The 18,412-nt window shown below is 54.5% G+C and overlaps 2 protein-coding genes across 5 annotated transcripts in view; both read right to left on the reverse strand.

The window, feature by feature from the left end:
• Nucleotides 1-6,471, reverse strand: part of IKBKE (inhibitor of nuclear factor kappa B kinase subunit epsilon) — a 23,012-nt gene extending 16,541 nt beyond the window's left edge. Inside the window, exons 1-6 of the mRNA XM_040262941.1 lie at nt 5,449-6,471; nt 4,771-4,859; nt 2,533-2,652; nt 1,739-1,879; nt 1,269-1,398; nt 1-169 (exon numbers count right to left, since the gene is read on the reverse strand). The exon at nt 1-169 is cut by the window's left edge and continues 11 nt beyond it. Coding sequence (XP_040118875.1) covers nt 1-169; nt 1,269-1,398; nt 1,739-1,879; nt 2,533-2,619 — 527 coding nt within the window. The 5' untranslated portion in view covers nt 2,620-2,652; nt 4,771-4,859; nt 5,449-6,471. The remainder of the gene's footprint in view (nt 170-1,268; nt 1,399-1,738; nt 1,880-2,532; nt 2,653-4,770; nt 4,860-5,448) is intronic.
• Nucleotides 6,472-11,366: 4,895 nt separating this feature from the next.
• SRGAP2 (SLIT-ROBO Rho GTPase activating protein 2) overlaps nt 11,367-18,412 on the reverse strand; it is a 255,522-nt gene continuing 248,476 nt past the window's right edge. For 2 of the 4 annotated variants that reach the window (XM_040262944.1, XM_040262943.1), the window contains exons 22-24: nt 17,536-17,574; nt 17,002-17,326; nt 11,367-14,674 (exon numbers count right to left, since the gene is read on the reverse strand). In XM_040262944.1, coding sequence (XP_040118878.1) covers nt 14,291-14,674; nt 17,002-17,326; nt 17,536-17,574 — 748 coding nt within the window. In that variant the 3' untranslated portion in view covers nt 11,367-14,290. The remainder of the gene's footprint in view (nt 14,675-17,001; nt 17,327-17,535; nt 17,575-18,412) is intronic. The other 2 variants (XM_040262946.1, XM_040262945.1) reach the window with 1 other exon arrangement.

Here is an 18,412-nt window from a genome sequence, read left to right on the forward strand (position 1 = left end):
GTGCCGTAGACCGAGACGAACTTCTCGTCGTCATCCAGCTCCCGGGCGGCCCCGAAGTCGGTCAGCTTGTAGATGCTCTGGCCCTCCTCTCCCAGCAGGCGCATGATGTTCCCGGGCTTGATGTCACGGTGCACGATGCCGTTCTCCCGCAGGTGGTTCATGCCGGCCGCTGCCACGGACGCAGGGCTGCTAGCGGCTCCAGTCGGGGCCGGCCCAGCGGCAGGGCCCATCCCGGGGGAGAAGCCACGGACAGAGGGTGACACCCAGGGGTCCCCAGGGGCCTCGGGAACAGCAGGAGGACAGAGACGGACACGGGGCAGGGTGTGGAGTGTAAGGTTTGCCTGCGGTTCCCTGGAAACCCGAGGGGGATGGTGGCTCTGCTTCCTAGCGGAGGGCACTCGTTTACTCCCCATCTTTCTTTTTTTTAAATTGTGGTAAACTATACCTAACAAAATTTACATTTTAACCATTTTTTAAGTGTACGCATCAGTGGCATTAAATACATTGACATGGCTGTGCAGCATCACCACGAGTCTCCAGACCTCTGTCAGTGTTCCAGACAGGAATTCCACCCATTAAGCACTCACTCTCCACACCCTCACCCTCAGCCCCTGGCAATCACTTTCTACTTAGTGTTGCCATGGACTGAATCTCTCCAGGTTCGTCATATAAAAAGGATCATATAATAGTTGTCCTTGTGTGGCTGGCTTTTTTCACTCGGCACAGTGCCTTCCAGGTTCATCCAAGTGTCCGAATTTCCTTCTTTTTTAAGGCTCACTAGTTAATCCGTCCCTTGCATGTTGCACACTTTGTTTATCCATTCATCTGTCTGACGTGTGGATTGTTTTTGCCCTTTGGCTATTACTGTTATAGCCAAGAGGCAAGAACAGTAGCCAAGAGGAGACGGTGAGGGACAGGGAGGCACAGTCAGACAAGACTGGGCAACTGAGCAGCAACAGCGTCATGAATCACAGCAGCAGTATGAGTCGTGCCGTCAAGGACAGCGGTGTACCACCCGTCTTTAATTGTACTCTGGAACTGGAGTTGTAAACTGCCAGTCTGCAGGAAGCAGAGCCTGGGTTCTGTCCGCTCACTAGCATCTGTCCCAGGTCTGTGCACGGGGAGCCTCTTAGATGCCAGTGCTCTTGTGTCTGGATGCTTCTTCCAGAAATGCCACCCCCCCTGGGACTCTGCCTGCCGCTGAGGGCGGGGTCTGGGGCTGGACTGGGGAGGGGAGGGGATGCCCGGGGCGTCAGGGAGGGGCTCACCCACGCAGCGCAGCACCACCAGGAACTCGTCCTCGGGCAGCCCAAAGGCGTTCTCGGGGCTCTCCAGCACGCTCAGCAGGCTCCCGCTCGAGCAGTACTCCATGACCAGCACCTTCTGCCGGCCGGCCCCCTGTGGGAGAGGGTCGGGGTCTTGGGGAGGGCACTTTTCCTCTTTCCCAAGCTGTGCTGGCTCGGCCCCGGGCCCAGAGCCCCCATTTAATAGGTTTCCACTTCTAGCTGGCTTTCCCTCCTCTGACCTCAAACTGAGCCCAAGGTCACCTTTTCCAGGAAGCCTTCCTCGATTAGGCCCCACTCCACAGCCTGATTTTCCTATGCAGTGCCCGCAGCCCCTTGGCAGCCTTTCTTCCTCTCCAGGTGACCCACTGATGAGCGTGTGCCAAGTCTACTATTCCATGACCTGACTGGGTCAGAGACAAGACCGCGCTCCTCTGACCGAGCACCGGACCCACCGTCTCCTCCACCGCGAAGAGCTTGATAATGTTCTGATGGTTCAGCTTCCGCAGGACCTCAAACTCCCTCACCTGTACCTCGCGGGGCCGCAGGTAGCTGGCCGTGTTGAAGACCTTCACAGCAACCAGCTCCCCGGATTTCTGCCGTGGGGGTAATAGAAGTGGCACCCCTGCCCTGGGAAGCACACCCTGCCTCCCAGTTTCCGTTCAGACTCGGAAGAGCCAAGCCCAGGGATGAGCCAGGGTAGCTTGGTTGGGGATGGGGGCTCCCACCCTGAGCTCCTTCCCCTCCCCAGGGGGGGTCCACGGCCGGGCCTGCCGCAGCACTGGAGATGACAGGGCCCTGGTACACCTGATACCCGGCAGGGGATGGTTCGTTGTTACTACTGTTGTCGCTACTGGCGGTAACTACAGTGGTAGCTAACTCTCCCCGGTGTTAGCAGCACCGTCCTGTCTGGCTTCAGCGCTTAAGTCCAAGACAGTGCAGTGCGTCTCGTGTCCAGTACAGCCCTCAGTGCGATAAAGGCAGGATAAATCCAAACGGGTCCCGCTGCCCCCCTGCTGTTCCCAGATTGGCCGCCAGCTCCCCTGGACATTGGCTCGCGTCTTTGTCCCTCTCTCTCCAGCCCCAAAGCGTGCCCAATGGGCATCACCCCAGAAGCCCTTCTCAGACCCCCGCACCCCTTCCCGGCCTCAGACAGCACAGATCAGAGGAGCCTGCCCAGACACACTCCAACCCCGCTGGGGACCGACCTCCCGGGTGCAGGGGGCGGGGTGGGCCGGTGGGCGCCTACCTTGTTGCGCGCCTTGTACACGCTGGCTGTGGCCCCCTGCCCGAGCAGGTCATCCGTGTGCCACAGGTAATTGACGGTGCTCTGCATCTCCTGCTCCCGGCCGGCCGACCACCTTCCGCCCTGAAGAGCACACTGGTGTCCAGGGCGGCACCTGGCCCGGGGTGGACGCTGGGCACCCAGCCGGTAGCTGTGCCTGAGACCACCCCGCTGAGGGGCTCCGCACAGTCACCCCGGAGGCCAGGGGGCAGGGGCAGAAATGGAAAGCACAGGAAGATTAAGTAACTTCCCCCAAAAGAAGCCCCGCCGCCAGGCCCTCAGTACACAGCCTGGCCCCGTCCCCTCGCAGGGCTTTGTCCCCTCCCGACTCCGCACATCCCTGTCGTCCCTACCCCGGGCAGGCCACTCTGTAGGGACAAGCCCGTTTCTCTGCCGCCTCCCCTCAGCACTGGGAGTTCTGGGTTTTGGCATCCAGGCCTGGATTGTCCCAGGAAGCAGAAAGTGCTTGAAGGAATGGCTCCAGGTCAGACAGCGTCACCCACATCACCACAAATCTCCAGGATTGCAACACGAGCCGGGGCCTTCCCCAGCGCTCCGGGGGCCACCACTTCCTGCTGCTGTCAGCCACGGCCAGCAAGCCGCCCTGGATAGGTCAGCGCTGCTCGGGGAGGTGTGTGTGAGCGAGCATGTGTGCACGGGTGTGTGTGTGTGTGCGAGTGAGCATGTATGCACGGGCGTGTGTGTGTGTGAGTGAGCATGTATGCACGAGTGTGTGTGTATGTGAATGAGCGTGTATGCATGGGTGTGTGTGTGCGTGAGCATGTATGCATGGATGTGGGTGTGTGGTGTGTGTGTGTGTGTGAGCGAGCATGTGTGCACGGGTGTGTGTGTGAGAGTGAGCATGTATGCACGGGTGTGTGTGTGTGTGAGCATGTGTGCATCTCTGTGTGTGAATGAGCATGTATGCACAGGTGTGTGTGTGAGTGAGCATGTATGCACGGGTGTGTGAGCATGTATGCATGGGTGTGTGTGTATGTGAGTGAGCATGTATGTGTGTGAGCATTTGTGCATGGGTGTGTGTGTGTGTAAGCATGTATGCGCGGGTGTGTGTGAACATGTGTGCACGAGTGTGTGTGTGAGCATTTGTGCATGGGTGTGTGTGTGTAAGCATGTGTGCACGGGTGTGTGTGTGTGAGCATGTGTGTGTGAGCATGTGTGCACGGGTGTGTGTGTGTGAGTGAGCATGTATGCACGTGTGTGTGTGTGTGTGTGTGTGGAGGGGTGGGGGAGGCAGGAGACCATCACATCCAGAAGCTCCAGTGGCCTCGGGAGGATCTGAAACCCCTCTGCGGCTCTATTCCCCGTATTTGCCCCCACACCCTTCTCTCCAAAGGCCAGTTCCTCTCAAGCAACTGACTGCAGAGAGAGCAGCCTCAGGAGTTACTTTCGGGGCTGCTCTGAAGATCGGGGCCAGGGCTGGTCTTCATGAGAGGGTCCCCCACCCCCTAGATACTCTCGGATGAGGCCAGACTAGCCCCGGCTGCTTCCTGTTCTACCCGCTCAAAGGTGGTCAACCCTAGGGTCACCACGCCTGGAATCCCACCCCTCCTTAGCTTCGAGCCCTCTCTCTGTAAGCTTTTTTTTTTTTTTTTAATGGGACTCTTAAGAAGTTCAATCCCTTGAGCCAGAGGCCGCTTGGAGAGATCAGGGGTCAATTCCAGTTTCAGAAGACGGATTGGTGTTTGTAGTTTTATAGAAGCTGCTGAGGGGATGAGTCTGTCTGAAGACAAGGTAATAGCTCAGCAGAAATGAGCTGGTGAGGTTTTCCCCTGTGAGGCTGTGGAGGAATCAGCCCGCAGGCCTGGGGCTGAGGAACCAGGTAGGATATCCTGAAATCAAGGCCAAATGTCCAGCCAGGGGAGGCTTCAGGTCCTCCAGAGTCCTCCCCAGGGCTGGTTCTGGGGCCTCGCACAGCTGTAGGTGTGAGGGAAGGGCAGCTGGCGCAGAGAGCAGAGTCCCACAGGGCTGGCGTGCCCTGGGCTCACTCCTGGTCCAGCCAGGGCTGTGCCCAGGGCCCGACAGCAACACATCTGGTCAGGTGTGCATGCTCCGCGGCCCCCAGCACAGCAGCTGGTGCCCAGAAGGGTGGTGCTGGGACAGGTGGTGGGCGGCGGAGCCATGAACCAGCTGCCCCACCAACCCCCTCCATCTCCAGGTGCTACAGAGGCCTGAAGCACTTACCCTGCGCTCTGCGCAGCCTGGATCAGGCAGAGACTCTCCCCGGCAAGAGTGTGCTATGCTTTCTGTCTGTGGCCAGTCCAGGAGCTGAGCTGCACCGGAAAGAGGAGGGCGGATGAGAGGCACCCCTGGGCGCTGTTCATTCTCAGCCTCCATCAAAGGCCTCCTGGCCCCAGCCCTTTAACCCTTTCCTGTTTGTCACCTTCCCCCACAGAGCCGGGGGTTTCCAGCCTAGACCGTACCAGGCTCCAGCAGACTGTCCTCGCCACTCCCACCCCTCAGGGGCTTGGGCCAGTGAGCAGGACCCTAGGAGAGGTGAGAGTCAGCCCCAGAAGCGAGGCAGAAAAAAAAATTACAGAGGCAGCGCTGGAGGCTGGCACTGGACACTTGGAAGGGAGCGTCGGAGCGTCGGAGTTCTCCTCTGCACTGTAACAAACCCTCCCTGCCTCTCAGGGCCTCCAAGCCGTCCTTTGCAAGGGTGCCCATCTGAGATGGTGCACAGGGCACCTCGGGGCGGGGGGCAGCAGCCTCAGAGAGATCCTCGGTGGGGGGCAGGAGCCCGCAGAGCTGACCCCACCGGCCAGCACCCTGGCACTTCTCTGATTGCTGTCCTGCAGCTGCCTGGCTCCCAGATGCCCCCATTCAACCCTCCTCCCCCCAGCGTGGACTCTGCACACTCACCCCATCTCGGCTGTGGGACTGGGAGGCACCCCTAGACTTTCAGGGCTTGCTGCCCTGCACGGGCCGCATCCGTGGCATCCTGGTGGCCATGGGTCTCGGAGACCTGAAGATGGGCGGCTGTGTGCTGCACCAGGAACTCAGCCCTCGGCTCTCCGCTCTCTCCCACTTCCTGATTTCGTTCCTTCTCTCTCTCTTAAAGAGACAGAGGCAGCTGGAGGCCGCCACCAGCCTGGCAGGAAGGAGAAAGAGGATGCTCTGAGCTCCCAAGTGCAGGCGACAGAACCGGGTCTGAGCCACGAAAGAGGCCCGGCACTGAGGCTGGGCGGCTGTGGTGGGCCGTGGGGTGCTATTTCTGTATCTCCCTGTGGTTCGCCCGAGCAGGGAAGTTTGGAACTCAGCCCACAGTCTACAGAGCAGGTTGGGCCAGTTAACTGAGTGAAGAACTGCCTGGGAAAGCCAACTTCCCACACCCAGGAGCCCCAGGGAGGGCCAGGACCTCTGGCCAGCCACTTCTAGGAGTTTGGTCTGACTCATCTTTCCCGGCAGCCTGCAGAGGTCCTAGAGGAAGCGCCAGAGCCCAGGTTATGCCCTCCAGGGCGACCTCGAGCACAGCACACGACCCCTGCCAGATGGTCTTCTCACCCAAGGCCCGAGGACAGTCACATTTACCCCGCTGGGTGTGAGGGCAACATGGCAGAGCCTACTTGGGAATGCCTGGGAAACTGCGCAGTGCTTTACAGACAGGCACTGAGGTCAGTGAGGTTCACACACCTTCAGGAATTTGCCCACGATCTTCAGAAGCCAGCTGAGGCTGGAACCCAGGGGTGCCAACTGCCCAGTCAGGACTCCAGATCAAGTTCCCGAGAAGGCTGGAGAGGTCTGCCCAGCTCCGGTCAGCTCCCAGATGGCATCGGATAAGAAATGGTTAAAGCCAGGAAATTCCATGTTTCAATAGAAAGCTGGAGGGACTTTCCCATGGCCACACCTGGTGGTTTCCTCCGGCAGCCCCACCCCCAGCCCAGGGCACCAGAACCGAGGTGCGCCCTGCCCCCACCCCCGCAGGCAGAGACGCTGGTGTGACCCAGAGGGGCTGCCCTGCCCGCTGGTGCAGCAGGACCAGGAGAGACATCCCTGAGACCTCGTGTTCTGCACTCAGGAGTCCCAGCTTTCCCCGTCTGCTATACGGTAGAATTGTACTTCCTTGAGACCCTCTGATTTGGCAGGGCCGTGTGATTTCTATTTTTTTTTTAAATTTACTTCATTGTTTCCTTTTAAAAAATTCTTTTGCTGTCATTTCTTTTTTTTTTTTTTTTTCTGCATTGGGTGTTTGTTGCTTTGCATGGACTTTCTCTCGCTGCAGCAAACAGAGGGTACTCCTGGTTGCTGTGAGGTGGCTTCTCTTGTGGCAGAGCACAGACGCTCACGTGCGTGGGCCTCAGCAGTTGCAGCCCGTAGCCTCTAGAGCTCAGGCTCAGCAGTCGTGGTGCACAGGCTTAGCTGCTCTTGCAGCACATGGAATCTTCCTGGATCAGGGATCAAACCTGTGTCTCCTGCACTGGCAGGTGGATTCTTATACACCGCGCTGCCAGGGAAGTCCCCATGTGTGTTTTCTTAACCAAAGCATTTAATTGCTGATGTAGAACAGCGCCCCCACTCCCGCCCCCCGCCAGCCCCTGTGACAGTGTGACTCGGTTAGATGTGGTGGTCAGTCTGGGCCCCCGAGTGACTATGGAGCAGAGACCCCCACCCCCACCCCCCGCTGGCCCACAAGGAAGCGACGTTTGAAGTCACTGAGATTTGCAACTTAGCCAGCTTATGGCTAAAGCTCGACTCATTTGCCCCCAGTGAGGCTGTCTGGTCCTCACCAGCACCCTTGCTCTTGGGTGCAATGACTGTGTGTCTAGCATCTGCCAGGAAGCCGGCCCTGTGGGCGCTGTGTGCTGAAGACAGAAGGGGAGACCTAGGCGCCCCCAACCCCACTGCCAGGAGCGTGGTGAAGGCCGTGAGAAAGAAGCCTCAGCAGGGAGTGACTCTGTGAACTTGGCAGAGGGGGTCTGCAGGGAGGAGGGACCGCTGATGACCGAGAAAGGTTTGTGGGAAGAAAAGATACTCAACCAGACTCTGGGGGGAGGAGGGCTGGGCAGAGTGGAGGGGGTTGGAGGTTCGGCGGTGCAGGCCTCGGGAAAGCATGCAGCGGTGCTGCCACGCGGGGACTCCGAGGCCTGCCGGCATCCTCTGGGAGGCCGCACCCTCCCTGTGGACAGAATGAGCAAGTGTCTGGCCTGTGGTTTGGAGCCGCTGGTCCCAGCTGGGCAGCCTGGCCCTTGTTTAATCTGAGGACACTGGGGAGCTTCTGAGGGGAAGAGGGAGCCTGTGAGAGGCCTCATCACATTCTCCCGAGTGGCTCTGAGGAGTCATCGACGTAGAAGTGGCAATTCAGAGGAAGCAAAAGGACCTGGGGTTGGGTGTTGGAGGTCTCTGATGGCAGCTCTCCAGGAGAAGCGCAGGTCTGCTTCTCCAGAGGGAGGCCACGTGGGGTCGCAGGAAGGGCAGGGCTTTGCCATCTGAGGTTTGAGTCACAACCTCACTTGCCTTGAGCAAGTCCTTTGATCGTTCTCATCCATTCACTGTGGAAACAAAACGAGGTGCAGGGCCCACTACCCGGGAGGGTCTGAATAGATGCTGGCTGCCTTTTCTGGCCGGACGTGGCTCGAGCTGTCAGCTGCCTCACCTGCCCTGCGCCTTAGAGCGGAGAAGAGGCAGGCAAGGGTGGGGGTTTGTGGAAGGGGCAGCAGTAAGTCCTCTGCAGATGTTTCTGAAGGGCTGTGCGAGCAGGTCTCTGGGAGGGGAAGGAGGGACAGACCTGCTGTCCAGGCCAGGCTGCTGGTGGCGGGCTCACCAGGCCACTGAGCACGGTCATCCTTAGTGTGGAAAAGTGAGTGCTTCACTCATCCTGCTAACGCTCCAGACCTCCTCTTCGCCATCCCCTCCCACGTGCTCAGCTAGAGGCTTTGCCTCTAACTTTGCTGGAAATGAAGTGATGGACAGGCAACGCCCTCCTCTTCCCAGCCCACCTCCACTCCCCACCTCCCCTACCCTGAGACGGGCGAAGCGCCTCTTCTCTGGCCCGGGCAGCCCTTCCATCTGTGCTCTGTAATTTCACTCTCATTCTACTGAGTCCTGCCCTTGAGCAAACCTGCCCCCATACTGTCCATTTTAAAAAAGAAAAACCTGGGCCCTTGACCTCTTTTGATGTGCCTCCATTCAAAGCAACCTAGAGAAGGAAATGGCAAGCCACTCCTGGATTCTTGCCTGGAGAATCCCCATGGACACGGGAGCCTGGCGGGCTACAGTTCGTGGGGTTGCAAAGAGGCGGACATGAGTGAGTGATAGGCACTCAAAGCAAAGCCTTGAATGAACTGCCAGGACCTTGACTTCCCCTTCCCGACCCTTCTCGTGTGCTGCCAGCTCACTCTGGCCAGCTCGTTTCCCCTCTAAGGTGCGTGCTGTTGACAAGCGTGACCTTTCTCCACTGGCCTCATCTACAGCCGATGCTTGTTGCAGCACTTCTTCCCTCTGGGATTTCTGAGACTCCCCAGCCACCTGCCTCTGTCACTCACTCCCACCGCCCTCTCTGCTGGCTCCTTCTCTGCTGGATCTCTAATTATTGGGACCTTCTCTTTCCCTCCATTTGTGTGTTCTTCCTGGGAATCTCCTAGTTTGAATATGTCTACAACATAATAGCTTCTACATTTGTGTTCAGGTATGTGTATGGATGTGGGAATTGGACTGTGAAGAAGGCTGAGCTCTGAAGAATTGATGCTTTTGAACTGTGGTGTTGGAGAAGACTCTTGAGAGTCTTGAGAAGACTCTTGGGCTGCAAGGAGATCCAACCAGTCCATTCTGAAGGAGATCAGCCCTGGGATTTCTTTGGAAGGAATGATGCTAAAGCTGAAACTCCAGTACTTTGGCCACCTCATGCCAAGAGTTGACTCATTGGAAAAGACTCTGATGCTGGGAAGGATTGGGGGCAGGAGGAGAAGGGGACGACCGAGGATGAGATGGCTGGATGGCATCATGGACTCGATGGACGTGAGTCTGAGTGAACTCCCGGAGCTGGGGATGGACAGGGAGGCCTGAAGTGCTGCGATTCATGGGGTCGCAAAGAGTCAGACACGACTGAGCGACTGAACTGGACTGAACTGATGATCTGTACCTAAATCTCCATATCCAAGAGTTATTTGATATTTCCACCTGGAGGCCTAATAGTCATTTCAGCTTGACCAGGCCAAGCAGAATTCTTGAGTAATTTTCTACTTCTTTCCCCTAGCACTCACTATCTTATTTTTAGAGTGACACTTGTTTTGCTTATTTCTCTGTCCTCCCTGAAACCAGAAAGTTCTATTATCTATTTCTCCTGTTCAACACTGTATCAGAGTGCTTGGTGCACAGTGAGGCTTAACTGCCTAGTGAAAGTCTTTGGCATGTGTAATACGCAGGGTTTCTGACTCCTGAGTGAAAGGAAGCTTCATATGCCTATGGGTATACACATTTAAGTTAGATCATCATAAAGATTATTTCCTCAATTTAGACCCACCTGGTCTTTTTTTGGTTTCTATTTAGATCAAATGAGTGTTTTTTGACTGTGTTCACTGTCACCAGTTTCTATCATGCTCCTGGCAGAATATGGGGATATAAGGGGACCCCAAAAGGATCACCCGCCTATGCCTTGCTGCTGCTGCTGCTGCTAAGTCGCGTCAGTCGTGTCCGACTCTGTGCGACCCCATAGACGGCAGCCCACCAGGCTCCTCCGTCCATGGGATTTTCCAGGCAAGAACACTGGAGTGGGTTGCCAGTGCCTTCTCCAGCCTATGCCTTAGGACTCCCTGAAAAGGCTTTTGGGTCCTCTGCTCACAGCTTAAGCGTGAGCTCCATCTCACAGCTTGTAACCTGCTCTCAGGAGTGATAACTCATCCACAGCACAGGGAGACAGAACAGCTTCAACTCTGACTTAACCAAGACCAAGGGCTCAGCAAGAGAGGGTCAAGCTGGAGCTTTACAATAAAACGAGGGAGAAGAGATGACATGTTAGTAGGGCAAGAGAAAGCTGAACAAAAAATATACCAAAAACAGGTGGCGATGGCAAACCTGAGAGAGGATGTAACGTGTCCAGGACAGGACACCTGGTGTGACCCTTCAACACTGGGTATGAGATCTGACCTGCCCAGGGGCCTCCAGCCTGAGAGTGAGCTCACTAAACCTAAGTGTGGGCCCGAGGGGCTCCAGGATGCGTTTCAAATGACTACCTTTGAATAACATCATCCTTGAATTTATGATCTGCTAGAGTCAAACTCTAAGGGAGAGAAAGCATTGCCTCCCACCCCCCGCCAGCAGCACAAACACGTGCGTCAGCCCTTCTTGCAGAGGCAGGGGGCTGCCAAGGGCAGAATGACCCAGGGCTTTGATTATGGAAGAAGTAAAACCTTCAGTCAACCTCGGTCGTGGCTGGTAAAGCTTCCAAGCAACTTTGCAGGCTCCACTCCTGCAAGTGGGGAAATCTGACTAGAGAAAGCAATGAGAACAGTCCTCACTGCAAACAGCGGAGGTGGATTCTGTGAAGGAAATGGTTCTCATGGCAACAGACTGCCCAATGGGGAGGCTGGAAGACTTGCTACACAGTCTCTTAGCTTCCACGCATGGGCTAGATGAAAATGCTGGGGGAAAAAATCCACACTCCAGATGCACCTCTGCTGTGTCTTCCTGGGGAAGGGAGGAGATGGTTGGCTCCTGAGGTCAGCCCATCTCTCCTGTTGCCAGGCAGGGCTCTATTAACTGCAGATGAATCAAAATCCCTCCCAGACAGTGGGACTCCTGGATTGGAGATGTCAAGGAGTGGAGAAGGGATAGAAACTGCAGCATCGAAACCTAAAAATGTATTTTATTTCGAAGTTGTGCTTTGGATTTTCCCCAATCCAACATCTGTTGAGTGACAGTCTTAGGTTCACACAAAGCATCTCCAAGCATACATACAATATTCCAGTTATCAACACTATTTTAAAGAATATACCATTTTACACAAACGTGACATACAAGTCAGACGTCACAACATTGCAATTCCCTGGAAGATCTAACTTCTCTTCTGAACATGAAGTACATAATATACACCAGCCCTTCCAGTGGTCTGTTCATCCTGTTGCTGGCGTCATCTCTCCTCATCTCTTTGGGGAGAAACCAGGGCGCCCTGAGGAGGTTGGCTGAGACCAGTGTTTCCAGTTTACAGGCTGCTGGCTGCAAACTCCTCTCTTTTCCAAACTGGGATGCTGGTAGCTCCACCCCACCTCTGTGTCCCAAAGACTGACCCATCAGAGTCCACACCAGGAAAAGGATCCAGGCCTCCAGGGGCAGAGTGGGGCTCTTTGAAGCATCATGCTGGTTTAGGAAGCTAATCTGAGGAAGACTGGTCTCCCGAGACCCTGGGTGGCCAGCTCTGCTTGGCTTTTCGGTGTAAAAATCACAGTGTGTAACCTCGATTCCAGTTGATTGCAATGAGCTCTGCTGAGAAGGACTCTCCTCCTGGGGTTCCTAGTCCTCGGGGCAGGACCATCTCACAAGTGTCAGGAGCACCAGAGGGAGGAAGACAACTCAGTGCCCAGAGAGGGGGTAGCCGATGAGCACTCACATACCATCCAGTCCGTGATGCAGACCAGCAGATGGATCCTGACTGCGGGGATGGTGGACTCACGTCAGATACAGGGCTGAAAGAGACCTAAGGCAGGAGCAACAGGACAGATCCAAGGTGTTGTCATTAAGGAAGTTTTGCCTTTTCTTTCTTAAGAGAAGGACGTGCCAGGAAAAGGGCAGGTATGGGCACCAATTTTGGCCAGTCGGATCAGAAGGAATGTCAAGTGAAGGGCGGGGTTTCATTTTCAGCAAGGCGACAGATCCTTGGCTATGAAAGCCCTCTGTTGGCTCAGGGCCTGCGTAAGTTCTGGTGACAGACAAGGACAGGCCACCACACAGAGCAAAGAAGCTGAGGATCCAGAGGACTGTGGGTTGCCTTTCACAGGCCGACACACTCACTGGAAGAGCGCTCCATCTTTCCATCCTGGCCTGTGGGATGATTTTCCTGATGCTGCAGGCTACTTTTCTAACTGGCAACTTTCCATAGAGCTCCTCGCTTCCTTCACGCTGAAGGAGGAAAACCCTACCGCTTTCCATAGAGATGACTACCAGCTTCCAAATGTTAATTGGAAAAGGATCTTTTAGGCCAAAGTTAAGACAATTTAGATTTTCCTATCTGAATGGCAACCCATTATCTTTCCCAAACTGTGAAAAACAAGGCAAAAAGCGTAGTTTTAAACACCAGAAAACAGAGAAGAGGAATGGGTTTCAGCTTTCACCCAAGTAGTCGTCTGAGACCTGTGAGCCTGGGGTGTGCCCATCCCTGGCTCTGGTCTCCCTGGGACAGCATGATGCTGGGAGTGCTGGAGGAGCTGGGGCTGTGGGCACCAGATCTGGGGAGTGATTACAGCAGATGAGGTTTTTGCTTTTTTGGAGGAGAACCATAAAGGCCAAAGGGAGTCCAGAAGAGTCAGCATCCAATTTTTGATTTTCTTAGATTCAGGCCTTGGAAAGACTTTAAAGCCCAGGGGGCCAGAATTCTCTTAGTTTTCCTTGTCCAGATAAACAGAGATCAGTTTTAAGGGGCTCTGTGTCTCTTTAATCTAACTAAGGCTCCCTAAGCCCCATTGGTCCCAACTAGGCGGTAAACTTAGAATAAATTTTCATTTGGGAATGATTTTAGGATTAGCAAAGCTGAATTTAATTTTTAATAGGATAATAAATCTTGTGTCTTAAGTACCCAAAAAAGTGGGAGGAAGGACCCATTTCTTACCTTTTCCAAACCTGCCACAAATACAATAAAACTGTCTTAAGACTCTTTACCCTAAAAGGAACCAACTATAAAACTGTCTTATACAGGAAAATGTCTTAAATGGAAAATGGTCCATCAGAGACAAAGATAGGACCCCAAGAAATGTCTATACATTCAGAAAAACTGTAGAAGTTCCATCATAAGATTGGGTTGTAGTTCCAGAGAATGGAGGAGAGCAAAAGCAAACACCAATGACCAATTCACACCAATAGAAAAAAGACAGAGAGAAACTGCCAAGCCCAGACAGTTTACAGGATCAAGTCCCATCCTGCTAAATTTCGTATGATGGAGAGATTGCAAAGGCTAGGTTCTCTGACCCAAACAGAATGAGATTTGTAACGGAAACAGAGACCCCTGGTGGCTCCTGTGTGAACTGCCACAATAACTTACAAAGAGACGGTCTATCTAGGCCCAGGGGAGGCTACACATGCCAGAGACTAGAAAAATCTACGTGTGTGTGTGTGTGTGTGTGTGTGTGTGTGTAAAACGGAGCATGGACTGTACATGACCCTCTGTAACCAGTACCCAAAACAAGACGCCACCGAGAGCCGCTGCGGGCGGCCAGCGTCTGGGTGGGCGCCCCGCGCGTCTGCGGGGCTCGAGCTGCAGCCCAGGGCCCATGACCCGCCCTAGCAGGCTTCACAGTGACTGACGGCGGGCAGGGCCGTCTCCGGCTGACCTGCGGACTGCGTGTCCTGTAGCTGGCTGGGTCTCCACGACTGGGGGCAGCAGGGGGCCGGGGGCAGGGCGGTAACGAGGGCTTCATTCTCAAGGTTTTGGGTGACGGGAAGGCAAGAACAACTCAGAACCTAAGTTTCAACTGAAGTCCCCAAGCTAGTTAAATAGGAAGGTTTTTAATAACAGTCAGTCCCTCTAGTCCCCTTGTCTAGGATAATTAAGTTACGCCCCTCAGACAGTACAAGACTTGTCAGTGGACTGTGCGGAGGCGGAGGAGTTGACGCCGGGGCTGGGCGCGTTCGTTTTGGGGAAGACGGCGGGCTTGGGCCGCGTGGCCGGAGGCTTGCCGGGCGCCGCCATCTTGACAGGCTTGACGGGCCGGAAGGCGCAGGCGATGTCCCCCGCCGTGCTGGCGCTGCGCTGGAAGGCGGGCTCGGGGTCCTTGAGGAGCTGGGTGTGCAGGGGGCTGGAGGGCTCCGAGGTGGGGGCCACCACAGGGGAGGTCTTGAGGGGCTCCAAGGTGTCCAGAACCACGTCCGGGGTGTGCTTGACGCTGCTCTGCCGCTCCAGCTCCCGCAGCTCATTCAGGGCAGAGTTCATGGTCGCCTCAATATCCTGCGGACGGGAAGGGAGCGGGTGAGGCTCAGGAGCAGAGAAGCCCTCTGCCAAGGTCCTGTTCCAACAACGTGGGCCGGATCGTGGAGAAATCACCTGCAAGGAGATGTCCGGATGATTTTATCCGGCCCAGACCCCTTACCATGTGGGTGTTCAGATGGGAGGGAAGGACCTTCATTCTCATGATGTTTTTCTCCCCTCTAGACAGAGTGGTTGAGATCCTTTTTAAATACAACCCTCAGGTTTTACACACATGCACTGATGTATCTCTGGATGTTTTTTGGTTTTCGTTTATTCGCTAAGTCATATCTGACTCTTTTGCAACTTTTGCAACCCCATGGACTAGAGCCCAGCAGGCCCCTCTGTCCCTGGAATTTCCCAGGCAAGAATACTGGAGTGGACTCCCATTTCTTTCTCCAGGGGGTCTTCCCGACCCAAGGACCGAACCCACGTCTCCTGCTTGGCAGGCAGATTCTTTGCTATTGAGCCACCTGGATGAGATGACATGTAATCCAGCAGGGAGAGGAAAGGTGGATGAATTAGGAGTGGCCACGAGTTTGGTCATGAGTACATGGGATTCACTATCCATGGGGTGCATATTCTACTTGTGCTTGAAACTGTACATAATAAGGATTAAAAAAAAAAGTGGTAGAGATGAAGTGTGATCTTTGTTATCTTGGACTTTAAAGGCCAAAGGTTATGAGGGTTAGTCCTTCCTCCTCAAGGGCTGAGGGACGGTTCAAGAGCCCTGGCCCCGAGGATTCATCAGGACACTCCCCTACCCCCACCCTAGCTCCCCCGACCCCATGAGAGTGTCCATCTTGATGAAGCCATTTCCTTCCACCCATCACCATGGGAGGGGACCAAGGAGTGACGAGGAGGGGGAGCCAGAGCCCGCACAGGCCAATCTCCATCAGGTCACTACTCCAGATAGGAAACAGCAGCCCTAGCTCAGGGGCTCAAGGCAGAACCAAAGACCCTTTGTATGCAGCCAGCTGCCTCCCAGGAAGACCTCCCAGCTCCCTCCGCTCCTCTCCACACACACTGTCTGGCACCCCCCCGAACAACCACACGACTCCTCCCTTGGGATTAAAGTCACATGCAAAAGTCCAAGTTTTAAGCAAAGACCTATAGGGTGATCCATGCTTTCTGTTGACAGTGGTTCAATTTCACTCATTCCTCCAATGCTCTCAAACCTTAAAATTGTTCAGAAAGAACTCTGTCTCCCTCCTTGGTCCTGTTTTGCAGCTAGAGTTATCTATGTAGCTATCCCAGATATGTAGCTATTCTGACATTCCTAACACCTGGCCAAAGAGGGAGCTGGGAGGATTCCTGGAGTGCAAGGCAGAGTGCAGCCAAGAGCTTAAGGGGGGACACAGAAACGGAAGGCTAGCCAAGCAAGACATCTCAGACCCGTAGCTTAATACTGTGCTTGCCAGGCATACCCTCCCTAAGCAGAGCACCACAATTAAGCCAATAGAGACCACACCCGGTCTCTATTGCCCCCTGGAAGTTGGGGTGAGGGGACTCTCAACTCGGTTGAGACAAAAAAGGCCAGCAGTGAGCCCTTAGTTCCTACCTGGTCTAATGAAAGTTATAGAGTTGGGAGAGACGTCTGAGTGAACTGCTTGGAGTGGCCCCGAGAGTCGGATTTTTAGAGGTGGGGCTGGATCTCTAATAATTTCATGGAAAACAGAGATTTGTCAGTGTGATGCATACATGGAAGGAAGACCCTGTAACCAGGGGGCTCATCTCCACTGTCTCTGGAAGACTGGGCTGGAAACCTTTCTGGTACCCAAGTCCCCAGTGGCAGAGTAATCTGGGTCCTTCACAACCAGAAGCAGATTGTTGATTGCTCATTGGTCTATCACTAGGAACAAGAGACTAGCCTCAGGGATGATGAGGATGGCACACTGATATGGAAAGGTGGCCAGAACCACCTCTTGAGTCTCATCACTTGGGCAATTTCACCAAAATCTACCAGGGTCTCAAGACTCAAAACCTGGGCTGAATGGGCTCCATCAGAACTTCTCCATCTGTAACTACTAGCTTTAAAAATTACAACAAGCTTGCAAATAGCCCATGTATGAGCAAGAAACATGCATTCTTTTATTCTGTCTTTGAGTTCTTTCTGGGGAGAGAGGGGTCGACGAATTTCTTGGAAAGTCCTGTTATCAGGTCTAGGTGTCCCACAGAGCCTGAACTCAGCATATAATGTGCAGGACACATTTCTGTCTCAAGTCTCGCCGTCATGAGCGTGGACGACACTAAGCAGCAGTGGTGAGAGTAGACGCGCGATACCCATTTGCCCAAGAGCCCCCAGTTACCTGTGCAATGACCTCAGGGTCCATGGGCCGGTGGTTATTGAAGCTTTTTGACCTTCCTGCTGTCACTGTCTTCCGGATCTGTGGACTGTCCAGCCGATTCTTTAGTGACGAGTGGCGGCTGATGGAGTTGAGGCTTCCATGCCCACTGATGGAACACTTATCTGGCCCTTCCTTGGGGAGGCTCTGGCTCAGGATGGGCTGGGAAGATGGGCGGCAGCTAGCCCCCACCCCCGGGGAGGCAGAATCAGTCAGGGAACTGCTCAGCCCGTGGCCATCGCTCCGAAATGCTTTCCGGATGCTCCCAGATTCTGGCCGCTTCCTTTGCCTTCAATGACAGACAGAGAGGGCAGTGTCACCAGGGAGCCCTGGCTCTGAGGAAGCCAGGATGAGCGAGACAGAGGCAGGCGTGGGACCCAGGGACTACCTGGGAGGAGAGGACATAAAGTGCGCCTCTCTCGTTTCACCTTCCCTGGTTTTCTCTGGGTCCGTCCCCCTGCCACCCCCGGCCTGGGCAAAGGAGAAACGGATACTTACTTGGTGCTCATGGGCTTTGAGTTCTTGAGATGTAAGGTGCTGTCAGAAGAAACGTCTGATTAAGTGAAAGTTTCTAATGGGAGGCAGACTTATGAAAAGGCACCCTCCGTTAAATGCTTTGAGTGGAAACCAGGCCCCAGATAGGGAAAAAAAGTTTCACCATTACCAAGGAGATAGGAAACTGATGGTAAAGTTGACTTTCCCAAATTTTAGCATGTTTCTTAGTCCACTGATGAGACTGTAATTATTTTGGGCTTTGGCAAGAGGCTGCTGTTGCTTACTCTGTAGATATGGAATGGAGTATTTTTCAAGAGGCTGCAATACTACAGAGCTCGGGCCACATTTGTGCATTTTCTAGGATGGAAATACATCTGTATGACCCTAAGTCACCCAGCACTGGGCTGAACCCAGGCTCTGAGTCAATCTGTTTCAGCCCACTAACACTCTCAGACGAAATGGTTTGGTAGAATCCTACTCATATGGGTGTTGCCTACTGCTGAGTAATTTCATCATCTCTTGGAATCAGATTTAAAGGATCTAAAGTAAGAGGCTATGCGACTTTTGGTTTGGGATGGCCACTGGGCAGCTCTGATCTTGAATCTACTAAGGGCCGCTGAGGCTGAGGTGGGAGTTGGGGATGGAAGAAGGGAAGGACCAGCATGGGAGGCCCTGAAGATCAGGAGCTAGTCCTTGGGGCAGGACCAGGATTCTAGCCAGTCCTGGTCCTGTTCACCAGGGGGGTCTTCCTTGTCATAAATCCCTGGGCCTGGCTGGGATCTGACACATTGTAGCCACTCATGAAGCTGCCTGCCTCAGTAGCTTTAGCCTTGGGGGTCAGCCACTCTTGAGTGTATAAAGGATGTCCTCAGAGTCTTAT

This window comes from Oryx dammah, unplaced genomic scaffold, assembly GCF_014754425.2.
Source record: "Oryx dammah isolate SB20612 unplaced genomic scaffold, SCBI_Odam_1.1 HiC_scaffold_21, whole genome shotgun sequence".
Classification (NCBI taxonomy): domain Eukaryota; kingdom Metazoa; phylum Chordata; class Mammalia; order Artiodactyla; family Bovidae; genus Oryx; species Oryx dammah.